Source organism: Lissotriton vulgaris, chromosome 6, assembly GCF_964263255.1.
Source record: "Lissotriton vulgaris chromosome 6, aLisVul1.2, whole genome shotgun sequence".
NCBI classification, from domain to species: Eukaryota; Metazoa; Chordata; class Amphibia; order Caudata; family Salamandridae; genus Lissotriton; species Lissotriton vulgaris.
In genome coordinates this window covers 1,119,674,669-1,119,697,821 of record NC_141694.1, presented here as the reverse complement: position 1 = coordinate 1,119,697,821, position 23,153 = coordinate 1,119,674,669, and the positions used below count along the sequence as shown (strand labels likewise).

Sequence of the window (23,153 nt, the reverse complement as noted above, 5' to 3'; positions counted from 1 at the left end):
AGTCTTCCTGGACTGAGCCTGCAGCTAAAAACCAAAACTGAAAATCCCCATTGAAAACAACAGGGCAACCGACGCCCTAACAGCGACCTGTACCTAGCCTCCGCTGCAGGAGCACTTTGTGTGCTAAACCGGATCACCCTTTGCCCTAGGCCTAACACTAGGAGCTTGGCTCCCACAACCGTGTCGCCTGCATGCGAGCAGCTATCAACCAGAAGCCCCCTACCCCCGATTGGTAACATTGGGCCTCAGCAATCTGTACCCGGCCGCCTTAGTGCCGCTGAGGGTGTAACAAGAGTGCATCCTTGACCCTGGGGGAACCCTTGTTCTAACCCCAGAAGCTCAACTCCAAAGACTGATTACTTACTTGGTAACCATTAACTTCATTTCTCTCCATAGGAATCCATTGACTGTTTTTCTCTGGAAAAATGTCTAAGTGTGAAGTTTATTTGTATGGAAACCAAAAAAATAACAATTTTGCAAAACTGATTTTACTAATCTTCTCTCTAGGAAATGTTCCAGTATGATATCTAGGCATATCACACTGAGTAGAAAAAGCAATCTCAAAAGTAACGTAAAATAACACCTGTAATTTTCGTTGCAAAGTCGATACAAAGTATATGTACAGCATTTCACAGTATTACATTACCAGTAATTCAAACTCTAACCATTTTAAAGTACATTTACAATTGCATTTCAAACTTAATATTTACTGCAAAGTATTTATCAACTTACCTGTGCCAGGCTTGCTTGATTCTGGAAATTAAAATAACTAAAAGAATATTTTTATACAAAAAGAATTGGTCTGAGGTTCAGTCTTTGAGTGTGTAAATTCATTTGCTGACCGAGTGTGTAAACATTATCACAACACTTTGAATACAAAATTCAACAAAAAATCCCAATGCATTTCGGGTTATTTCAACCCTTTCTCAGGGGTGTTTTCAAGTACATGCCAAAAACAGATGCATACTGGTAAGTAGCATATTCCTTCTTGGTTCAGGGCTGCCCCCTAAATACTGTATTTAGGGGGCATTGTAGGGCTCTTAAGGTTGGTAGCCAATGGGCTACTGACCTTAGGGTGACTACACCCTCGGTGTGCTCACCCCATGTGGGGGAGTGAGCACAATCCCTAATCCTGATTGGGGAGGGCATGCCAGCTGCAAGATGGCGAGCACTGAAGAGAGGGCTTCTTCTTGCCTCCCCCACCTGAGGGGTGGAATTGGCAGAGGTGGGCACACCTTCTGGGCTGGCTAGTTTTTCCCGCCTGTCTTCCTGCCAAAAAGGAGGGGAGACAGGAAGGGGGCCTGTTCCTGCTAGCAGGAGTGGCTAAGGGTTGAATTACGAAGGCTGCCAGGCCTTTGAAGCTTCCCTGCCACAGATGGCTCTTCCTGGCCTGGGGGAGGTGTGAACACATCCGCCCAGGAAAGGCTTTGTTTCTGCGCTCAGAGAATGAATGGTACCACCCTAGGGGTCCAGAAACATGTATTGCGATGGCAGGCTGGTGTTTACCAGTCAGGTAACCCATCAGAGGCTGGTTGGTTTCAGGGGGCATCTATAAGATGCCCTCTGTGTGCATATTTCATTAAATCCCACACTGGCAGAAGTGGGGGTTTAATGTGCTAGGAAGTTTGATACCAAACTTCTCAGTGTTCAGTGTAGCCATTGTGGTGCTCCTAATGATAAACTCCCAGCATTATATACTCTTAATGGCAGCACTGCACTTACAATGTCTAAGAATGGACTTAGACACTGTAGGGTACAGGACTCATGCACCTGTTCCCTCACCACTGGTATAGGGCACCCAGCTAGAGGGGTGATGTGTGTAAAGATACAGGGCCTCTAAGGGTGGCACAATAAGTGCTGCAGCCCTTAGAGGTCATCCCTGGTCACAGTGCTCTGGGCACCTGTGGTACCATTTACCAGGGGCTGACCTGTGGCCAGAGATGCCAATTGGGTTAGGTTTGGGGAAAGAACACAGGCCCTGAGAACCTGATTGGTAGAGACCCAGGGCACATCAAGTCAAAGTGTATCAGTATTCTGGCAAAAAGTGGGGTGGGGGGCTACTACAACAGAAACCCACTTTCCCACACTGACGTATTGCCCAAGTCGAAATTAATGTAACTTGTTGCTACATGCATCAAGACAGCCCAAAAGACGAGCTTCAAAGGGGAAGCCGACTTTGAAGGGCAGATGGTAACCCCACTCTAGAGGAGCTGCTCTTTTGTTCAGGTAGATAGGTTGGTGTCTAGTACAGAGGGGAAAAAGTTGTCAATCCGGTTTTCCCGTGGGTATGTAGCCCACAGGTAGCGACATCTCTTGGGTGGTTACTGAGCTCTTGTGCCCTGATTGTGCAGTCATTCTCCAAGCCCAACTTGAAGCAGAGACTCCAAGAGTAAGTTGACTGACTTTTTGTGCACGGCACACGGCTACAACAGCTGAAGCAGCATGCTGGAGTGAGTTGATAGCCCAGATCGCCGCTCCTCTTTTCCGTGCAAACCCAGAGACCAGGACCTGACACCCAAGAGTTGGACCTCATGCAGCTGAACCCTGGAGAGTTGTCACAATGCACCTTGGTCACCCAGAAGTAAAGTTATTGCCAAGAGAAGGAATCTACTGTGCCGGGCGACTGTTAGTCCAGTGGTAGCAGGACTTCTGCTGACTTGGACAAGTCTTAGAAGGGCCAAGACCCCTGTGGACAGAATCTCCTCACCATGACAGAGGAGTAGTCTCAGAAGAACCCCGTCAACTGCAGAGCAACTTTAGCATCCTGTATCCCTTTCATCAGGACCATTCCATAGAAGTAATCGGCAAGGAGCCACTGACTCTGGAACTTGATGGAAGACTGCTGTTTTGAAGAAGGTAACTGTTCTGTTGGACCTTGCTGGTCACCCTGACTTGCTCCTTGTTGGAGTTTGTCTCCCAAAATAAGTCAAAGTTTCTAAATGTCAGATTAGTTGAATTTTCAAATGCTTGTTCTCGGTTATGTCAAGAACCCTCTGGTAGATCCATTTTTTTTGGTGTCCCTAAATTCTTTAAAAAATACTTTTTTTTCTTCTTTTTTTTTTAATACATGTATGTCTAATTTCTTGAGTTTCAAGTGGTTTTTCTTCTGCAATATTTTGGTTCTGTTTAAATACTTTTCACCTGTTTCTTTGTTTACGTCTGACTGCTCAGAGCCACAGCTACCTCTGGTTTAGCTAGAGCTTAACAAATGAAACCTGACTGATCCTAATGAGCACTTATTGTATTACACTGGGAGGTCACAGAACCACATCATATAATACACCCCATTTCCTCACAGATCTTTACTTGGTCCTTCCCTTTCTGAGGTGTAATCTATGTTCGAGGCATATGGGCTGCAGACCACACACTATTGCATAGATCACCATCTGATGGTGGGCCCACACAATGGTGATCTTGGAAGAGTCTTTGTCTGTTGGATGACTCCTCCTGTAGATCGTAGTGCGCATGGGCATCGACTCCATCTTCAGATTGTTTTTTTCCCGCCATTGGGCTCCGATGTGTTTTCCGTTCGGTCCCGTTACTGATCTCTTTTCGACTTGCAGTCCCACATCATACCATCGGTATCGTCTTCGACAGTAATTCCGGTTACCCGCGTCGAAGAATGGCTTGCGCTTCTCGATTCCAACATTCGTCGAGCCCAACCGCGCCATTGGGCCTTTGGCTCATGGAAAGAACACCTTTCAAGAAGTGCCCTCAGTGTGGACACAAATTCCCTCACACTGATCTTCATGAGGTTTGCAATCTGTGCTTGTCTCCAGAGCACGAGAGTCGAGATTGTGAGGCCTGTGCTCCGTTTTGGTCCAAGAAGACCATCAGGGACCGTCGAGCTAGAAGAGTCATGGTGCAGTCATCTTCATCGACACCAGACCTCATCATAGACTAGGCTCCTATCGAGGTAGTCCGAAGAACAGCAGCAGGGCGACAGTTTCCAAAGCTTCCGGAGCTGAGGATCAATCAGAAGACGATTATCTTCTTCCAGCCGGTCAACAGGTCGTGAGTACAAGCGTCGACCCTGTTAACCCCCCCTCCCTGCCCCCATACTGGGACAGGCTTTGGTTCCACCTCCACCTTCGGGTCCAGGTGCACACCGACCAAAACCTTCTGACTCCCACCTTCTGGCTCGGCAAAAAAAAGATTCCAAAGAAGCCTTCAGTCGACTCGGGCTCAAGTCAGTCTGCCGGTCCCGACAAGCAAAAGGTCCTCAAACCAAAATTAACTCCGGCACGAAGCAGCAATCGGTACCGAAACCGGTCGAGCCGAAACCAAGCTCAGCATCGAAAGACGTTCCTAAGTCTACCGAACCGAAGACAACACTGGGTCCGAAAAAAGTCGGCCCGAAGTCTGCTTCGACACCGAAACACACTTGGGCTCCGAAGGTCGATGATTCCAAACGCACTTCGGGAACAACAATTCCGGATCCAAAAAGCTCAGATCCGAGAAAGAAACATGATACCAAGTCTTCGGAACCGAAGCCAAAATCGGCTCCAAAGGCAATAGGCACTGTAAAACCTAAGCATTTCGGTCCCAAACAGAATAAATCGGCACCGAAAAAGGATTTTTTAGCAGAAGAGCTTTTCCGCCCAGACCCAAAGCAAAAGACTCTTCGTATTAATCCAAAGACTAGACATGTCATTACAGTGCCTGAAAAGAGGAAAATGGACTCTCCCAAACCACCTCCAATTCCTCTCAAAAAACATGCTCAAACTTCCCCCATAAGAATTCCTTCACCATTGATAGAGATACCAACAGATATTTCTCCTGTACACTCACCATCCAGCACACATAGCCGTATACCGCAGGATGATGATGATGAAGACAATTACTCTCAGGGGGTAGAAAGTGAGCATCATATGGAAGACACAGATGACCCAGACAATATTCCTGGGCCATCAGATGATCCCTGGGAGGATTATAATGCCCTTCTAGACCATCTCCCCCAGATGACACTATTGGGTTTACACAGCTCATTCATAGAGCAGCCACTTTTCATGGGGTGGACTTGCATACAGATCCAGTGGAAGAGGACTTCCTTATGGATACACTACTGTCGTCACATAAAACCACAACCACATTACCAATACTTAGTGGAGTGGTGAGACATGCATCAGAGGTATTCAAAGACCCCGTCAGAGCCAGGGTAATTAACCCCAGACTGGAAAAAAAGTATAAAGTGGCTCTAACTGACCCAGCATACATCAAAGGTCAGCTGCCATTAGACTCTTTAGTGGTATAAAATGCGAGGAAAAGATCTAACTCGCAGAAAACAGGGGATGCTCAACCCCCTGATAAAGAGTCCAAGCTTTTAGATGCTTCAGGGAAACGCACCATCTCACAAGCTGCTAATGTCTGGAGAATTGCTAACACTCCAGCTTTGTTAGCGAGATATGATCGAGCTCATTATGATGAGTTAGAATCACTCATGCAACATTTGCCAGAGCAATATAAGACCAGGGCTTCTGATTTAATACAAGAAGGCAAGGTTATTACAAATACCTCAATCCGCTATGCATTAGACACTGCAGACACAGCCTCTAGAGCAATAAATACGGGAGTACTGTTGCATAGACATGCATGGCTACGCATCTCTGGGTTCAAGACAGAAGTACAAGCCAGTATCTTGAATCAACCATTTGACCAGCAACATCTCTTTGGTCCAAAAGTTGATCATGCACTAGAGAAAATGAAAAAAGATACAGATACGGCAAAATCCATGGGAGCCTTACAAACTCAGACCCATAGAGCGTCTTTTCGTCGCTCCTCATATAGGGGTGCCTCTAAGGGTTTTCAAACTGACAACACCTCCTTCATATAAAGCACCCACCGAAACCTCGCCCTTCGAGGGTATTACAGAGGAGGATATAGAGGTAACAACAATAAGGGCAGAGGCAACAACAACCGCAAAGCCTCTACCCCCGAACAGTGACTTCCCTTCCATCCCACTCCTGTCGGGGGGAGATTACAACTGGTCCTACCTGTCTGGAACTCCATCTCCTCAGACAGGTGGGTGAGATAAATAGTTCAGTCAGGTTATTGCCTGGAGCTCACTTCCACTCCTCAATCAATACCACCCAGACAACTTCCCATACCACAAAAACACCTCACACTCCTAAGACAAGAGGTTACATCTCTACTGCAAAAAAAATGCAATAGAACCAGTCCCAAAACATCATCAAAACACATGAGTTTACTCACTAGACTTTCTCATACCCAAAAAGGACAGGTCCCTCAGACCTATACTAGATCTAAGGCCCCTAAACCTGTATGTACAATCCGACCATTTCCATATGGTCACACTACAACAGGTTCTGCCACTGTTAAAACAATGCGACTTCCTTGCCACATTACATCTCAAGGAAGCCTACTTCCACATTCCTATCCATCAATCTCACAGAATGTACCTACGATTTGTACTAGAAGGTCAATATTACCAATTCAATGTACTCCCTTTCGGAGAAACAACAGCACCTCAAGTGTTCACAAAGTGTCTGGAAGTAGTAGCAGCACACTTAAGAAGTGATAACATTCATGTCTTCCCATACCTAGACGTCTGGTTAATAAAATCCAAGTCATACCACCAATGTGTACTGCACAAGCATCAGACCATCTGCCTGTTGCACAAGCTAGGATTCACAGTAAATCAAAAGAAGTCACACCTCCAACCATCCCTGTCTCAACAGTATCTAGGTGCCACAATACATACCTCCAAAGCAATTGCATACCCCAATCTAACCTAACAAGGATACAAAGTATGCAAGCTCTTATACAAAAATTACAGCCACAACACTCACTACCAGCTCGAGTGTTCATGCACTTAATAGGAATGGTGCCATCTTGCATTTTCATAGTACCATACCCAAGGCTACAAATGCGCCCCATACAAGAATGCTTGTCAAATCAGTGGAATCAGGCTCAGCAACAAATAACATATCGCTCTCTGCAGTGGTGGAACACCAAAAAACTTTCCAAGTGCCGGCCGTTCATAGAGCCTGTTCCACAAGTGGGGCTAACCACAGACGCATCTCTCACAGGATGGGGAGCACATTTAGAAGAACACACAGTACAGGGTACATGGACACTGCAACAAAAGTTACTCTACATAAATCATCTGGATTTGTTAGCGATTTTTCTAGCTCTAAAATCTTCTCAACATTACCTATCAAGCAAGGCTGTACTAGTCTTTAAATACAATATGACAGCCATGTATTACATCCAAAAACAAGGAGGAACACACTCCTTAGAGCTCTCCCGGCTGGCGCAGAGCATATGGAGGTGGGTCATTCCTCAAAAAATCTTTGTCAGCAGAACATCTACCAGACGTTCACAATCAAGTTGCAGATACACGAGTGGAAACTTCATCCTTAAGTTCAAGTGGGGTCAACCAGAGATAGATCTGTTTGCTACACACCGCAACTCCAAATGCCCAAGCTTCGCCGCCAGATACCCACACCCATTGTCCAAAGGCAATGCGGTATGGATGAGTTGGTCAAACAAATTTGCGTATGTTTTTCCACCTCTCCCACTAATTCCGTTAGTGGTACGCAAGCTACAGCAACATTCCCTCACATTGATTCTCATAGCACCAAAGTGGGCAAGACAACCATGGTACACCACACTACTAGAGCTCTCAGTAGTACCACATCAAAAGTTAAAACTCTCTCCACATCTACTGACACAGAACCATAGAGAGATCATGCATCCAGACCCAATGCAGCTCAATCTAGCGATTTGGCTCCTGAGGTCTTAGAATTTGGATACCTCAGTCTTCCGCCTGATTGCATGAATGTCATAAAAGAAGCAAGACCCCCACCACTAGAGCATGCTATGCAGCCAAGTGGAAAAGGTTTGCTGTGTATTGCACAAATAACAAAACTAACCCATCAGGTGTTTCCATACAAAACATCATTTGCTACCTGCTCCATCTACAAAAATGTAATTTAGCATACTCCTCGGGTTACATCTTGCTGCTATAGCAGCCTACCTTCAAAACCGACAACATTTGCAATTGTTTAGCTTACCTGCCATCGAAACGTTTATGGAAGGACTCAAAAGAATAATTCCTCCCAGAATACCACCCTCTCCGGTATGGAATTTAAAGATTGTTCTCACTAGACTTATGGGTCCTCCATTGGAACCATTACATAAGTGTGAGTTACAGTTCCTTACATGGAAAGTTGCTGTTTTAGTTGCTATTACCTCACTCAGAAGAGTAAGTGAGATCCAGGCATTAACAATTCAAGAACCATTTGTACAACTCCATCACAACAAAGTGGTTCATAAAACAAACCCGAAATTCCTTCCAAAAGTCATTTCACCGTTCCATCTCAACCAATCTATTGAGTTGCCAGTATTCTTTTCTCAACCACAAACAGTGGCGGAAAGAGCTCTACACACATTAGATGTAAAAAGAGCGCTCCTCTACTACATTTATTGGACAAAACCGTTTCGTAAAACAAAACAAATGTTTGTGTCCTTTTTTCCTCCACACAAAGGCAATACCATTTCAAAATCAGGCATTGCAAGGTGGATTGTTAAGTGCATTCAAATCTGTTACCAAAAAGCAAAACGCACTGTATCCATTCCCCCTAGGGCTCATTCTACCGGTAAATTAGGGGCATCTATGGCATTCCTAGGAAATATACCCCTAGATGATATCTGTAAAGCAGCTACATGGTCTACACCGCACACATTTACAAAACACTACTGTTTAGATGTGCAGGCAAAACAACAAGCTAGTGTGGGCCAGGCTGTACTCAAAACATTATTTAAAACTACTGCAACAGATCGGGAGGTCGCCGCTGAGGGAGAAAAATGCTGTGCAATTTATGCAATAATGTGTGGTCTGCAACCCATATGCCTCGAACGGAAAATGCTACTTACCAGTATGCATCTGTTATTGGCATGTAGGGCTGCAGAACCACACTCGCCCACCCGCCTATCTATATCTGTTCCAGTAATATCTTAATTAGATACACAAGACATGGACATCCTTCTCTGTACTCGTACAACTCCATCATTTGCTCAATGGCGAAAACGATCCGAAGATGGAGTCGATGCCCATGCACACTACGATCTACAGGAGAAGTCATCCAACAGACGACTCTTCCAAGACAACAACAAAGTGTAATCATCCGGGCCCACCACCAGATGGTGATCTATGCAATAGTGTGTGGTTCTGCAGCCCTATATGCCAAGAACAGATGCATACTGGTAAGTAGCATTTTCCTTTATGGCCTTCACAGCTACCTCTTGCTTTTCCTGACACTTAAGACTGTTTTCCTTGTCGCCATAACATCGTAGCAGCGCTTGCGTGAGCTTGAAGCTCTTTGTGTCAACCCTTCGTACACCACCTTCTTCCCAGACAAACTGGGTTTTGCTGACTTGAGCCTCCTTTCAGCCAAAAGTAGGGACACCGTTTAACGTTGGTTAGACCATTACTCTGCTGGCTGCCTGTGCTCCACCTTACCCACTAAGATGAGAGACTCCAGTGCCTGGACCCCCAGACAGTGCTGAGCATCTACGTAGATGGTGCCAAAGACCACCGGATGGACAATCCGCTCTTTGTGGAGTTAGTTGGAGTGAAAAAAGGCAAGGCAGAAGAGAACCATCTCCCACTGTATTGTGCTGTGCATTAAAATCTTCTACTCTTTCACTAAAAAGCAGCCTCTGGAATGACTGCATGCTCATTGTACCAGGGCCAAAGCTGCTACCAATGTGTTGGTAAGCAGAGTCCCTGTTCTAGACAATTGCCTGGCAGCTAAGTGGGCATCCCTCCATACTTTCACAAAGCACTATTGTCTAGACAGTGATGTCTGCTGAGAAGTGCGTTTTGCCTACTCAGTCCCACACAGCTTTCTGGTTGAGTCCATTCACCACCCACCTCCAATTAGGTGCTGCTTTGGTATCTTTTCAAAAGGTGAGTAATCTTTGGCTAGATGTCTCTATCAAAGGAAGAAGTTACTTACCTTCAATTATGCTCTTTCTGATAGAAACGCTATCTATCCATAGATTCCTCACCCACTCTCCCTGTTGTATGCATTGAGCTGACTCTACCCATTGGTAAGATTCCAAGTTTAGCAATCTGAACACACAAATTTGCTTTTGGAGCTCTTTGTCTGGGTGCGCGGACAATCTCTAAAGGAACTGATGTCGGCACATGTGAATGGCATCTTAATATGCTCCTCACAGCTTTTCTGGAGCTGAACAACGTTGGTGTAGAACCACATGGTGTCATCTACTGGTGCACAAAGGTACTGCTGGAAACGTTTCTTATGCAATCTGATGCCTGGGGAGTATTCAAAAGGTAGACAATCTGTGACTAGAGTTTCTTCACCAGAAAGAAAGTTAATGAAGGTAAGTAGAAGCAGAATTTTCTTATAAGTCACCAAGCTCTGTACTGGCATTATCATGCCTTCAACAGAGTACTTCCTCTCTCTGGTCTTTATTGATAACAGTGACAAAATGAGGTGTATTATATGGGGTGGTTGTCTAACCTCACTGTGTAATACCTTTACCAACCCCTTTGTTAATGTTATATGACTTTTATATAGCGCAAATCACCTACAGGTCTCTAAGCGCTTAACAGGAAGAGTGAGCGAGTCACTAAGCAGAGATCTAATAGCCCCGATAGCAGAGATTATGCGCCTCTCTAAACAGAAAAGTTTTAAAAGCTTTCTAAAGGTGAGCAGAGCCGGTTCCCTACGTAAGTGCTCCGGCGGATCATTCCAGATCTGCGGGAGACGCACAGAGAACGCTCTACCCCCTAAAGATTTAGAGGTGTACCTGGGGGAGGCTAACCTACTGGCCTTTCTACGGCTTCCAGATCAGCCTTCTCTTTTTAAGTCCCCTGTTGTTAACGTTTCCTTAAAGGCATTATGCATACGTTTCCACCCGTACCCTTCATAATGCCTCAGTGGGATTTAAATCTTGTCTTGACTTTTCTGATGTGCGCTCCCTTTGAGCTCCTTCATAACTGTCCCCTACGTCTTCTCACTTTAAAGACTGCTTTCCTGGTGGATATCACCTCTGCCAGAAGAGTGAGTGAGCTCCAGGCTTTCTTCCAAACCTCCTTTTCTTTCTGTTCATCTGGACAAGGTGGTTTTAAGGACCCGTCCTTCTTTCCTGCCAAAGGTTGTCACGCCCTTCCACATCGGGCAGACCATCACTTTGCCCAGCTTCTTTCCGCCTCCGCATCCTTCAAGGGAAGAGGAGAGGCTCCACCGTCTGAACCCAAAACGTGCGCTCGCTTTCTATCTGCAGTGTACACAGCAGTTCCGGGTGGATGATCAACTCTTCGTTGGCTACATGAGCGCCAAAAAGGGTTGGGCCGTGCACAAACCGACCATCTCTCGGTGGGTTGTTCTGTACATCAAGGCATGTTACTCCTTGGCCAAGAAGGAGCCTCCTGTGGGGTTGTGTGCCCATTCGACCAGGGCAACTGCAGCCACTACTGCCTTGAGATGTGGCGTTGCCTTGCAGGACATTTGTCAGGCAGCTACGTGTGCCTCGCTGCACCCGTTTACCAAGCATTACTGCCTTGACGGTCCGGTCCGGAGAGACAGCTTCTTTGGCCGTTCTGTTCTCTGTGACTTTCTGGTGTAATTTGGTTTGGTATTGCTGGGGTATCTATACCAAGGTAAAGAATCTATCACTAAAGTGGCTCTTTCAGCTGCACAAGTTACTACTTGTGTAACAATATATCTGTAGAAGACATTAGTTGGTGATAGATTCCTTTTCGCCCCTCTCATCATCCCCGTTCTGCGAACTGATTACTATGGTTAAGGTCATCCCTTTCAGGGCCCTAGTTTTATGCACCAGTGGTCAGTATCTTGCATGGGTTTGCATTCCTGGCACGGAAAGTTGTGTACAGAACTGACTTCAGCACAAATGGGGGGCGCTTAAGTGCTCTCCGTGACGTCATCTCGGCGCTGACGACGCCAGTGACTGACTCGGAGCTGCAGGACGCCACCTACTGACGAGCAGGGATATTGCTAAGCAAAACTTTCCGGATACAGTCTGACGCCTGGGGATATTCTAAGGTAAGGAATCTATCACTAACTAATGTCTCTTACAGATATATCGTTACACAAGTAGTAATTTGTGCGATATTCAGGTACTACATATGACCACAGCTGTGCAACCATACGTGGGAGCTAAAGTGCAAATACATATGTACAAATAAGCAAGAAAGTGGAGCCATAATACATTTAAAAGTTGCATTATGAGACTTGTCCGTTTGTACCATGCACCTTCAAGTACTTCACTACATCACATTCAGCAAGTGGGTCTTTTCCTTTCTTAAAATCCAGCAGCGCGGATGTCCGATCGAGTAGACCCAATGTGCAGCATGCATGCATGCATGGATTATCCATTCAGAACAACTTGCTGAATTTACTGGTCAAAAGAAAAAAAAATCCTCTGTCTCGTAATTGGTACAAACACAGCATGCCATGTAACTCCTGGCATTAGCTAGCCAAGTGCTTGAAAACTCAGAGGGTAAGAATGCCAAAGGTACATTTTAGATTGAGAGATCACGCAGTGGCAAGGCAAATGGAATCTACAAAAATGTCAAAAGGGAGTACTTTAAAGGTTTTACAAAAAATGATTTATTACAATTGCAGCTCCAGGAGCCATAACTTTACCTTGGTGCCTTTCCCAGAACCTCACTTTTAGCAAGTCCAAGGATCCCTGGCCAATAAGTAATTTTTAGTCAAGTTCCATCAAGTTCACCTTGATCAATCTTAGTCAAGGGATCTTCAGCGCCTTGGACTTCCAGATACGTGCCCAATAAACCAGTGGGCACAATTTAGCCATCAGGCACAAAGACCTTAATCCAAGATCAAACCGTACAGGTAGAAAGGGGCAACTCTGGGAAAGTGTTAATAATGACCACTATTCTGTTTTCCATGCAAACCAGAATGGTCCAGTCTGAATGGGCCCAAAATTTGCTTCCATACAGCATCTCCATTAGAACTTGTGCCCTATATATTTTAAAGGTTGTAATTAAACAGGTGAGACTAGGCTGCTATCACAAATCTAAGTAAAGCCTTAGCCCTGTTTTTTAATGTGGTAACACTTGCATCTTGTCCTCCCATGAATTGGAGTCCGATATTGTAATACCAAGATAATCAAAATTACTCACTCTGTCAAGGGCGACAACTTGCAGCGATAATCTCTCCCTGTGGTTTTCACGTGGGTTAAATACCATTCATTTACTTGGTCCTGGCTCTATTCAGTTTAAGACATGGTGGTCACAAGTGAGACGATCCCTGCAGCAAAGTTGTTTTTGACAGCAAGAGGGTGTCATCAGTGAACAGCAAAGCGGAGACCTTGATTTCTGCTAATGTAAGTGAGTCATTCGGACAATCAGTTATGAAGTCCACACACCAATTAATAAAGAATAAAAACAGGGTGGGGGCCAGGGCCCCCCTTTTTATAGTAATACGCCTCCTCAATTCCTCGTTAGAGGCCCATCTAACAGGCATAATTGCCCTCCTTAGGTCTAATAAAAATTTCTAAAAGTTAATGGGGCATCCCCTGCTCCCTCAGTATGCCCCACAATTTCTCCCTCAGAACCAGGTCAAAAGCAGAACAGAGGTCAACAAAGGTGACAAACAAGTTGCCATTGCTGCCGATCGCTCTTTTCTACGTGATTACCAAAAATCTGAAGGTTTGATCAGCAATGCACATATCTTGGCAGCCAGCTTTAAAGTAACTTGCAGCTTGGCTATTCACCCATTGAGTTTAACAGGGATTAGTCTGCAAAACAAATGTTGAGTGGAGTCTATCAGACTAATGGGGTGATAGTACAGCGGCATATACCTGGAACCCTTTTTATATATGAGAACTATCTCCGCGCTCTTCCAAGTTTGAGGTCTTGGAGCACCTGCAAGAAAGGCTTTCGAGATTTATTGGAATATGGGGCCCAGAGATCCAGATTTGATCGAAAAAGATACACATGGATATTATCTAGGCCAGTAGCCTTCCCCTTCTTTTGCACCATGCAATCCCTCTTAATGTCTATTAGAAAAAAATTTAGAAATTGTTCAGGGTCGTGATCACCACACTTTACCAAGCAGTTGGGCGGAGGTAGTTTTATCTACGCAAAGCTCGCAGGTGAAAGGGGCCCTATTTGTGTACAGACATGTGAAATGATTCTCCCATGCTTCACCCTGGATATTAATTTCATGATGCATTGCTACATGGGAAGAGCCATGCTTATCGGTGTGCCAAAATGTATATACAGCTTTACTAGCTGCTGCTCTTAAAAGGTTGGCCCAAAAGTCATCATTACAGTTTTCTTGAGCTGTCCTGAGAAGTTTTATATTGCGGTCTGACTAAAGGAATCACACTTATGTTCCCTTCTTTGATTGCATTCAGCAGGGCTCCTTTGCTTCACTGCAAGCACAATTAACAAATAATTGGTTTTAGCTGATTCCCCTGCAGGCTTAAAGTCCTTCTCTAAAACCTCCTTAAGTTTTGTAAAGCAATCATAATGACTGACTAAAAGATTTTCACTTTTATCTAGCTTGTCAACTACTCGGTTTACTGTAGTCAATAGGATTATATAGATTTTTACTGTGGAATCTTCTGAGGCAACTTAAAGCTCCGCTCAACCTGGAGCATTTCTTGGCGCCTCTTCCCATGCTGCTCCGTGATCAAAACAAGGAAAATGATCAGTTTCTAGTCTGTAGGGAATTCCCAGATCAATCATAAACTGATATGCTCTTATATCTAGGATGATCTAAACAATTCTACTTCTATAGTTGTCTTTAAAAAGTAGAAGACAGTGAAACGTCTGATTTTGTAAAGCTATTACAAGCTATCATACATATGACAAGCAGATACTGCATACTTGCAGGGCTGTGGAAGGGAGTCCTGTAATAGGTGGTACATCTATAAAGGGGATGCTCTAAGATGAATCATCTTCCTCTATTCACTTTGAAAAGCACGCACTATGCTCAAACGTAACGTAAAAATCACCTGCTATGATGATGTGCGATTTGGCATAACTATTAGTAAGACTATCCAACATCTCTAGGATTTGGAAGGTACTTTAAAATGTGGTGCTATTATAAACATAAATAAGAAGGCAGGACTTCCCACAAAGCTTAAAAACCTCTAGCCCCCGTTTGTCCAGGGATTGTACTGAAATCTCCCTCATTTGTCCCCTAAATGTAGTTTTGACCTATAATAACATGCTACCAGAGGGGCGACCAGCCACTGGGAGGGTGACAGATTTGCTTCAGCTTCAATAGCAGTTCCTATCCTTACTCTCTATTGCCCATGTCTCCTGGAGCACCCACAGGTTAAATCTGTCAATAGAAGCACCCAATTCTGGGTCAGCCAGTTTGGCTGAGACACCTGCTATGTTCCAGGAGACTAGGGAGAGCCTTCCATTGCACACTTTACTAGTTGGCTCACCCGTAATCACAATAGCGGGGCCTACAGTGAGTCCAGGGGGGAAGGCCACATGTAATCCCTGGTTGGTTCCATCTAAGGCTGGGGAAATTGTAGAGGGAGGGGCCCAGTTTGCCTGTATCTGTGGAGTAGGGCCGTAGCCCAAATATCACCCCCACCCCACCCCACCCCAACCATGAACATAACTGCAGCCTCAGATAAATCCATTTCTTGGACATAACTGCAGCCTCAGAAGAATTTCTGTCTTCATCAGGGAGTGATTCGATTTCCTGGATGTCAGAGAGAGGGGCATAGTTAGAATAGCAAAAGAACGTACACGCTGCATAGTTGGCTCCATAGGAGACATCGTAGATCTTCCAAGTGGCTGATAAAAATAGTCCAGTGGGAACAGACCCACCCTACCCTCGAATGTGCACGTTGATTCCACAGGTTGAAAGCTCTAGCAACAACAGAAGGAGGCCTAAAATTGACAACGCAGTTTTTCTTGGAGGGGCTAACTCTCCAAGCAATTAATTATTTCATCATGAAAACATGCACGTGAGTCCACATTGCCATGAAGTCCGTGTATAACTTTGTTACGCAGTTCCTCATAGGATTCAACCTTATTCTTGTGTGTGTGTGTGTGTGTGTGTGTGTGTGTGTGTGTGAGACGAGCCCCTCTCTCTCCTTAGCTGCTTAACAATGAATATATAGCATGTCATTGTTCCCCTGGACCCTGTTGCACAAACACTCCCAACCGAACATCGTTAGCCTTCCCCCTGATACCCTATCCACCACCCTAATGCGGGTACGGAGGCTGGGGTGTTGCCTGACAGTGGTAAAGGTAATGGGGTATAGGTATTCAGATGTAGCTGGGTAATTAATCTGCTGTCCTTCATAGCTGCTTCTATTTTATCTAAGCGGGCTATAAGTGTGGAAATCACTATTACTTTGACTTCTACTGAAATCATATTCCGAAAGGACAAACACTGTAAGCCCCAAGAGTTCAACATTGGCGACTGTACCTTTAATGGTATCGAGGGAACAGGCTTATCAATATTATCCTTCGCTTTCCTAGAATGGAGTGCTTTCTTTTCCTTTTATTAAAGGGAGGCGGGGCAATAAGTCATCGTTTGGAGCAAAAGAAGCCTCTCCACTGGTGCTTATCGTTGTAAATGAGTCGCACCGCACCTCAAGGCCGGATGAGCTCTGCCGACTGCACCCTGCCAGAGAGGTAAGTAGAAGAGCTGTAGTAGAAGGGAGATTGCTAGTGAGCAATAGCTGGCGATCTGCCAGCCTGATCTCCTTTGAAACCACACCTACTGTCGTGGCCAAGAAGCCATCCAGCGTCATTTGTACAGGAGGTCTGTCTTTTGGGGTTGAAATTGTGAGAGTATTTGCAAGTCCCAAAAGAGTTTTACGTTTACCCTTAAAACAGTTAGTTACTATCACTCCCTAGCTAGGAGTTACAAGAAAGGCACACCAGAAAACAAGTACAGGCAACCAGAAAAAAAAAACCTTCAAACGTTCTGGTCCACTATACTATACATAAACAATAGAAAAGTAAAAATGTTCAAAATCTTTTAAGTCTGCAACGTTGATTTACCAGTGCACTGTGAGAGAAAATATCTTGTGCAATACATTCTTCAGTCTTCAGTCAGTTCAGGCACTTTAATCTCTGTGCTGTTGGTTGCTATGGAAGTCGTCATGATGTAAGGGATACAGGATGCTGTGGATGCTATGCAATGCGGTTTTTATTCCTGCGGCAACTCTTCAGGCCATGGAGTTGGTAAGGCAGTTGTGACAACAGGGCTGACGTCCTTCTAAATCCTCTGTGTTCTGGCAGACGTCCAATCCCCACTAGACTACCAGTAGCACGATATCGCGGTCACAGCCAAATCCTTCCTTGGGCGTTAACTTCTCTTCTGACAACCAATCTGCACTCTAATGACTTGCCTTGGTGCAGCAGCCTCGGGTGCAACTTTTAGAATCCGTTCCTGGTCTCTGTTGCAGTTCCACATCAGTGTGAAGATTCTAGTCTACCAATTTGCCCCAAGAAGCTTCTTTCAAACTTGGAGCCCTATGCTGTGAATAGTTCAGTAAACAGATTTTTGGATTATCTTGCTACGACTGAACTCCAGGATCGATTTCCCCATGAGCAGAACACAGTCCCTTCACCTTTGCTAGGCACCAGGTTTAGCAGGTGCACTCCATGCCCATGCTGCCTCTTTGCAGTCTTCCTTCGTTCCTACCTTCCAGTCCAGTCAAAATCTGAGTTTGGTATGCTCATTATGCACAGAAAATACCCTCCGGATGCAATGCGTTTGGTAGCCAATCAGGTACCAGGTTTCCTCTTTCCTGATGTCCACTCCCTGTGAAGTCTGGCATTGGCAATCCCAGGATGCACCATTGTGCACACTTCCAACCTGGCAGAAACATCTCTTTCTGCGTCCAGAGCTCCCTAGCCCAACCCAGAGGTGTGGCTACAAAGGAAGCTACACACCCCTGAAAAATCCGTTTGGCAACTGGTTTCCCTTTCCGTGCCCTTAGTGCCTGCCTGTCTACCTAGATAACAGAGCAGCCCTGTGCCAAGTGTTATTCATTTGCTCCTCAAAGGTGGCTTCTCCCTTGAAGCTCGGCTTTTGGGCCAGCACACATCTGGCTTTCTGCAGGAGGTAGGTAAAGCATATCCCCAGAGCAGGCTTTTATTGTCTCCTTTCCTGGGTGTCCCTAGCACATCTCTCCAGGATGGCAAAAAGCTGTCTCGTGCTCAAGCTCCTTATGCATTGCAGTTGTTAAGGGCACATGAGACTAAAGGTAACAAAGTGGAAACTTTGTAAAATATGCATACTGCAACATGTTACATTAATGGAGTATCAACTTTGGTCGTACCGTTCAGGAGATTGCACAGCAAAACAGTCAGTTTGTAACCCTATACTTGTCAATGAGGTTACCAAGTCTTACCACAGTAGAAACAAAAGCTTCACATTTTTACTGCCAAAATTTGTAAAGTAAATATTCTGCCCATGAAAAATGCTGCACCCTTCCGTAACACTTGCAACGCCTCTCATAGGGGTGACTTATACATATTGCGCAGGGAGGTTTGGCTTTGCCATTGCTTTAAATGTCAAAGTCAGGCTACCAGTTTAAAACTGCTCTTTCATGCTGCAGAGGTCGGACAGGGAGACTAGTTTAACCTGTGTCACACCCAGGGTCGCACAACCAGGGATGAAATCCCTGGGATGACTCTCTAACTTAGATACCCAGGGTACCATATACTAGGGACTTGAAGGTAAGTTTGACTATGCCAATTGTGTATAGCTAATGTAACATACACGTTTTGGGGGCAGGGCACTGGCACAGAGGTCTGGTTAGCAGGCATCAGTGCACATTGATTCGAAAAAACAGCAGCATCAGTACAAAAACATGGGGTGACCATACAAAAAGAGGCATTTTCTTACAATAACCAATATATGTGGGAGGCATAAGAAGATAGAGTGTATCTTAACAAACATTTTGATATTAGTTTTATTTTTTTCTCACAGATTAATGATAAAACACCCTCTTTTAAAAGCGTTTTCTGTTCTTTAACTACTTTTTCTGTTTGGCATCTGCCTCCTGTGGTTTGGGCATAATAGACTGAGTATGGTGATGCCTTAGCCTCATACGGAGTGAGGGTTATTTTGGGGCTGTGCCATTACATTCCTCAGTAGCCCCTGCATATGTCTATTTGTCGTTGAGAACATTTTTCATTTCCCGGCTGACTGAGTATTTCTTGGTGAACAGTCTGGATTGGTAGCCTAAAATATCTAAAAATAAAAATGACAATACCAAACATCACTTGCTTGCTCTGTTTTTTGTCTAAAGAGTCTTCGCTTCATCATTCTCAACATAATGATGATCTTCAATCTGCTGCCAAAGAAAAAAAAGAAATTCAGAAGCAAGGAGAAAATATGGAAGCTGCAGGACCTGAACAGGTAGAATTCAAGCATCCTGATGAGTCGTCTTTGCTGAACATTCATAACGGTGAGCTCCTTGGTGGCCTGTACTTTGTGAAGCAATGGGTTTTGGAAATATGACATATCTGCTGAAAGTTTGATCAGTGCTACTTTTTTAGTCTTGTACTTAGTATCAAAATTATCAAAATAACTAAAGGCGCACACTTGATACCATGAGTCTAGAAAATGCCATATATCAACAAGAAACTGTTGTAAGGAATTGCCTCTTTTTGTATGTTCCCACCAAAGTTTTAGACTGATGTTGCTGGTTTTTCAAGTCTGAGTGTGTAAATTGTTGTGGTGTACAATGTTTGCAAAGTTTCCCAAAGTCTCCAGTGCTCCTTCATACTTGCACTCAGGATCTGTTCCTGAGGCACCTTTATGCGCCCCCTCGGAAGACGTGTGAATGACTCACACAAAAGGACACATTAGAAACTCACAAGGGATAGTGGTGTTATCTTTTTCTAGCAGGAAGCCAGACAGGTATTGTCACAAAAGGCAAGCTTTAAAGGAGAAGGGCAAATAGGAAACACTTTTGGGAGAGGGTCTGCTCTATTGTTTAGGCAGATAGGGCAGCACTGGTGACAGAGAGGGGAAACTAGTTGTCAAGCTGGTTTTCAGGGACTTGTTCAGCCCAGTTGACAGCCACATTTCTGTTTTTGTTGTGGTGTCATAAATATTTAATTTACCATCTTAATTTCTATGCAGGGAAGTACTTAATCAATAATAACTCAATCGGAAAAGAAGGAAACAGAGTCCGTGGTGTTAGAGTTCTTAGGGGTTTTATTCCTGAAAGAGGAATGGTCATGACCAGGATATCATGTTCTGACCACCACAAGGGTGTCAGAAGGGATAGAGCCATATTTTATTAACAATACATAGCTTATATACTTGATTTACATCATAGAAAGCAATATAGTAGGCGTAACAGCTGAGAGTAGACAAGATAACAGCATCCACGTGTTACTAGTGCGTAATCAGAAGGCGTGAACTAGGCGTAAACTGGAGGTGTGTTCTAGAAACGTCACAAGTAGGTGTCACATGTGGGTGGCACTAAACTGGAATGTTGCAATGTCAGCAGAAATCGGAGGCTTGGATGCGCGCGCAGCTGCATGACGTGTGATTGGCGTGAAACTGAAGGGTGCAGGGACTTGACATTTACACTGACGGAAAGAGACAGAAGTCTGGCATGTCAGATCAACTTGTGCTTCTATCATATCTGATATCTGATGTTTAGGAACTGAGCTATCTGGGCGGAAAGGTCTCTGGGGCAGAAGCTATTCTATACTGACTGTGAGTGCGTGTATAAGCGCCTGAGTGTCTGCATGAGAAGCGTGGGGGCATGGGCCTTCCATGGGAGCATGGTAACAGAGGCTATGAATTACTTGCACGGAGACAGGCCGGCCCTTTGGCTCTGCAGCTGGGGAATGTTTACTGAAACTAGTAGGCAGGAATGCGTCTTAGGAAAGGGAAGCAGATAACTCGAAGGTTGAATTCATTCTTGGCAGGCAGCAGGCTGAGCTGAGCGCGGTGGGCCGTGCTGGAAGTAAGGCAGAGTTCACAGGTACGGGGGCAGCCTGGGCTGAGGCTTTCAGAGTCAGAAGGAAGAAAAGAGGCTCGATGGCAGAAATTCAGGGCCTACTTTGCCAGAGCCAAAAAACATGTAAAGTACACTACAAAAAGACGTTGGCATAGCATACTTAGGAACGGACTATCCAACCCATTCAGGGTGGGCCTGAAAGAGGACATGTTAACGTTGGACGCAAATGTATTTGCGTCTTCATAGCTGGCACAGGAGGGAAGTTACATGCACTTTAAACTCGTACATGGAGACGGTGGGGTACACGATAGGGAACATAACTTGACCAAAAATTTATATTTCCTCAGTGGTAGCCTTACAAACAGAGCGGGGATCTGCCATCTTCAAAGTGGCCAGAATTGAGAATTCTGAGATCGCCAGATGCCATACTTCGCAAGAAATGGTCATCCGAAGGGAGGTAACCTAGTAGCCCATTGACAACCTACTGTGTCCTATAGCAAGGGCGTTTTCTGGGCGTAAAAAGGGCACCCAGAACTCGGATCTCATTGGACTGTTGAAGAAGACATAAGGCAACTGCCCTGCTGCACCAAGGACCTGACCAAGAGAGGCTGCACTGACCAAGCCTACAGCTGCTGAATCTGGTGTCTAGCAAAGGAGAAGTGGCTGTACCTACTCTCTGTTTAGTTGGAAAAGCCTTCTGGTGAGAGTTGGTAGCCCAGATTCCAAAATCAGTTCTTAGTCACCATGCAGCACCAAGGACCAAGACCATAGGCTCAAAAATTACCTCCGTCTGCTGGACCCAGATGAGCCGTCTGAGTTCAGCTTGGTCACTCAGAAGGCAAGTTACCTCCAAAAGAAGGAAACCACTGAAACTGCTGTGCCTGATGACTGGTAGCCCAGCAGCTACTGGACTCATGCCCATCTTGAGAGGACTTTGAGGGACATTGACCCTTTTGGCAAGGATCGCTTCACCAAACCTGTGGACCGAAGAGTAATGCGAGGAACTCCCACATCATCTTAAAAATCTTCAACATCCTGAATCATTTACATCAGGACTACTTCATAGAAGACAATGGCAAGGAGCCACAGGAACTGGACTGAAGACTTTTTTACTTGAGGTAGCTGTTTCTAAGGAATTCTGACAGGCTCCCCGCGGAAGTTGGCCGCATACGGCACCTCTAAGTGGCCGCAATACACCTAAGCAAAGTTTTTACTCAAAACGTTTTTAAGTGTCAAATTTTCCGAATTGGCAACTGCTTGTTCGCGGTTAAGTAAAAAGTGCATATTTGCTGTGCCTTGTAAGTTCTGGATCTCCAGAGCCCTGCAGAAGATTTTTTTCTTCATTTTTGGTATCAAAAAAGATATCAAATTCTGCTTTTGTTTTTTTATATTTGGGGTTGGATTTCTTGAGTGTCTTGTGCATTCCTACTGCAATGTTTTAGTGGTGCTTAAGTGTTTTACTTTCGGTCCTTTGTGTATGCCTGACTGCTCAGAGCCACAGCGGCCTTGAGTTAAGCTAATAGTTAATCAAATGAAGCCTACTGGATCAGAAGGGGTTGATGAGTGTATTTACACTCCAATGTCACACAGTTACTCCTTATAATACACCCCATTACCTCACATCAGGCTTCAGACTGGATCTGGTAACTTTTTGAACAGTGCCTCTGCGTGCCAGTAGGTGGCATCCTTCATGTCCAAGTCGCCCACGCCAGAAGTTTTGTGCGTGGTGCATATAGATGCACCACACTGGCACCAGTTCTATTCTTTCCTATCAATTAATTGCAGACCTGGAGAGACCTATCCCCAGTCATTTTTTGACAGACTTGTGTTCGAGGCATGTGGGCTGCTGAATTCATATCTGTGCATAGATCGCCGCCTAGTGTTGGGTCCGGATGATTGCACATTGTTGTCCTGGAAGAGTCTTCGAAGTATCACGGGATAGGTGGCTCCTCCCTCGAACTACAGTACGCATGGGCATCGACTCCATCCTCAGATTGTTTTTTTCCGCCATGGCTTCGGATGTCTTTAATTCCCTCTTTTCGGAATCGATAGAAAAGGTCTTTAGTCTATACGTCGGTATTGTCTTGCGTTCGGCATTACTTCTTCTAGCTCGGCTCCGAGCCGGATTCTGTACTCCCGCGTGCTCTCGGCGCGGAAGGCCCAGTCGACGCTCCTGACCTATCGACCGTCCATCATGG

The 23,153-nt window shown here is 45.1% G+C and overlaps 1 protein-coding gene across 3 annotated transcripts in view; it reads left to right on the top strand.

The window, feature by feature from the left end:
* The window catches only part of AHCTF1 (AT-hook containing transcription factor 1), a 1,100,496-nt gene that overhangs the window by 611,696 nt on the left and 465,647 nt on the right, over positions 1–23,153 (top strand). For 2 of the 3 annotated variants that reach the window (XM_086927204.1, XM_086927205.1), the window contains exon 30: positions 19,285–19,443. The exons of the other annotated variant lie outside the window; for it this stretch is intronic. In XM_086927204.1, the coding sequence (XP_086783330.1) occupies positions 19,285–19,443 (159 nt within the window). The remainder of the gene's footprint in view (positions 1–19,284; positions 19,444–23,153) is intronic. 3 annotated transcript variants of the gene reach the window in all.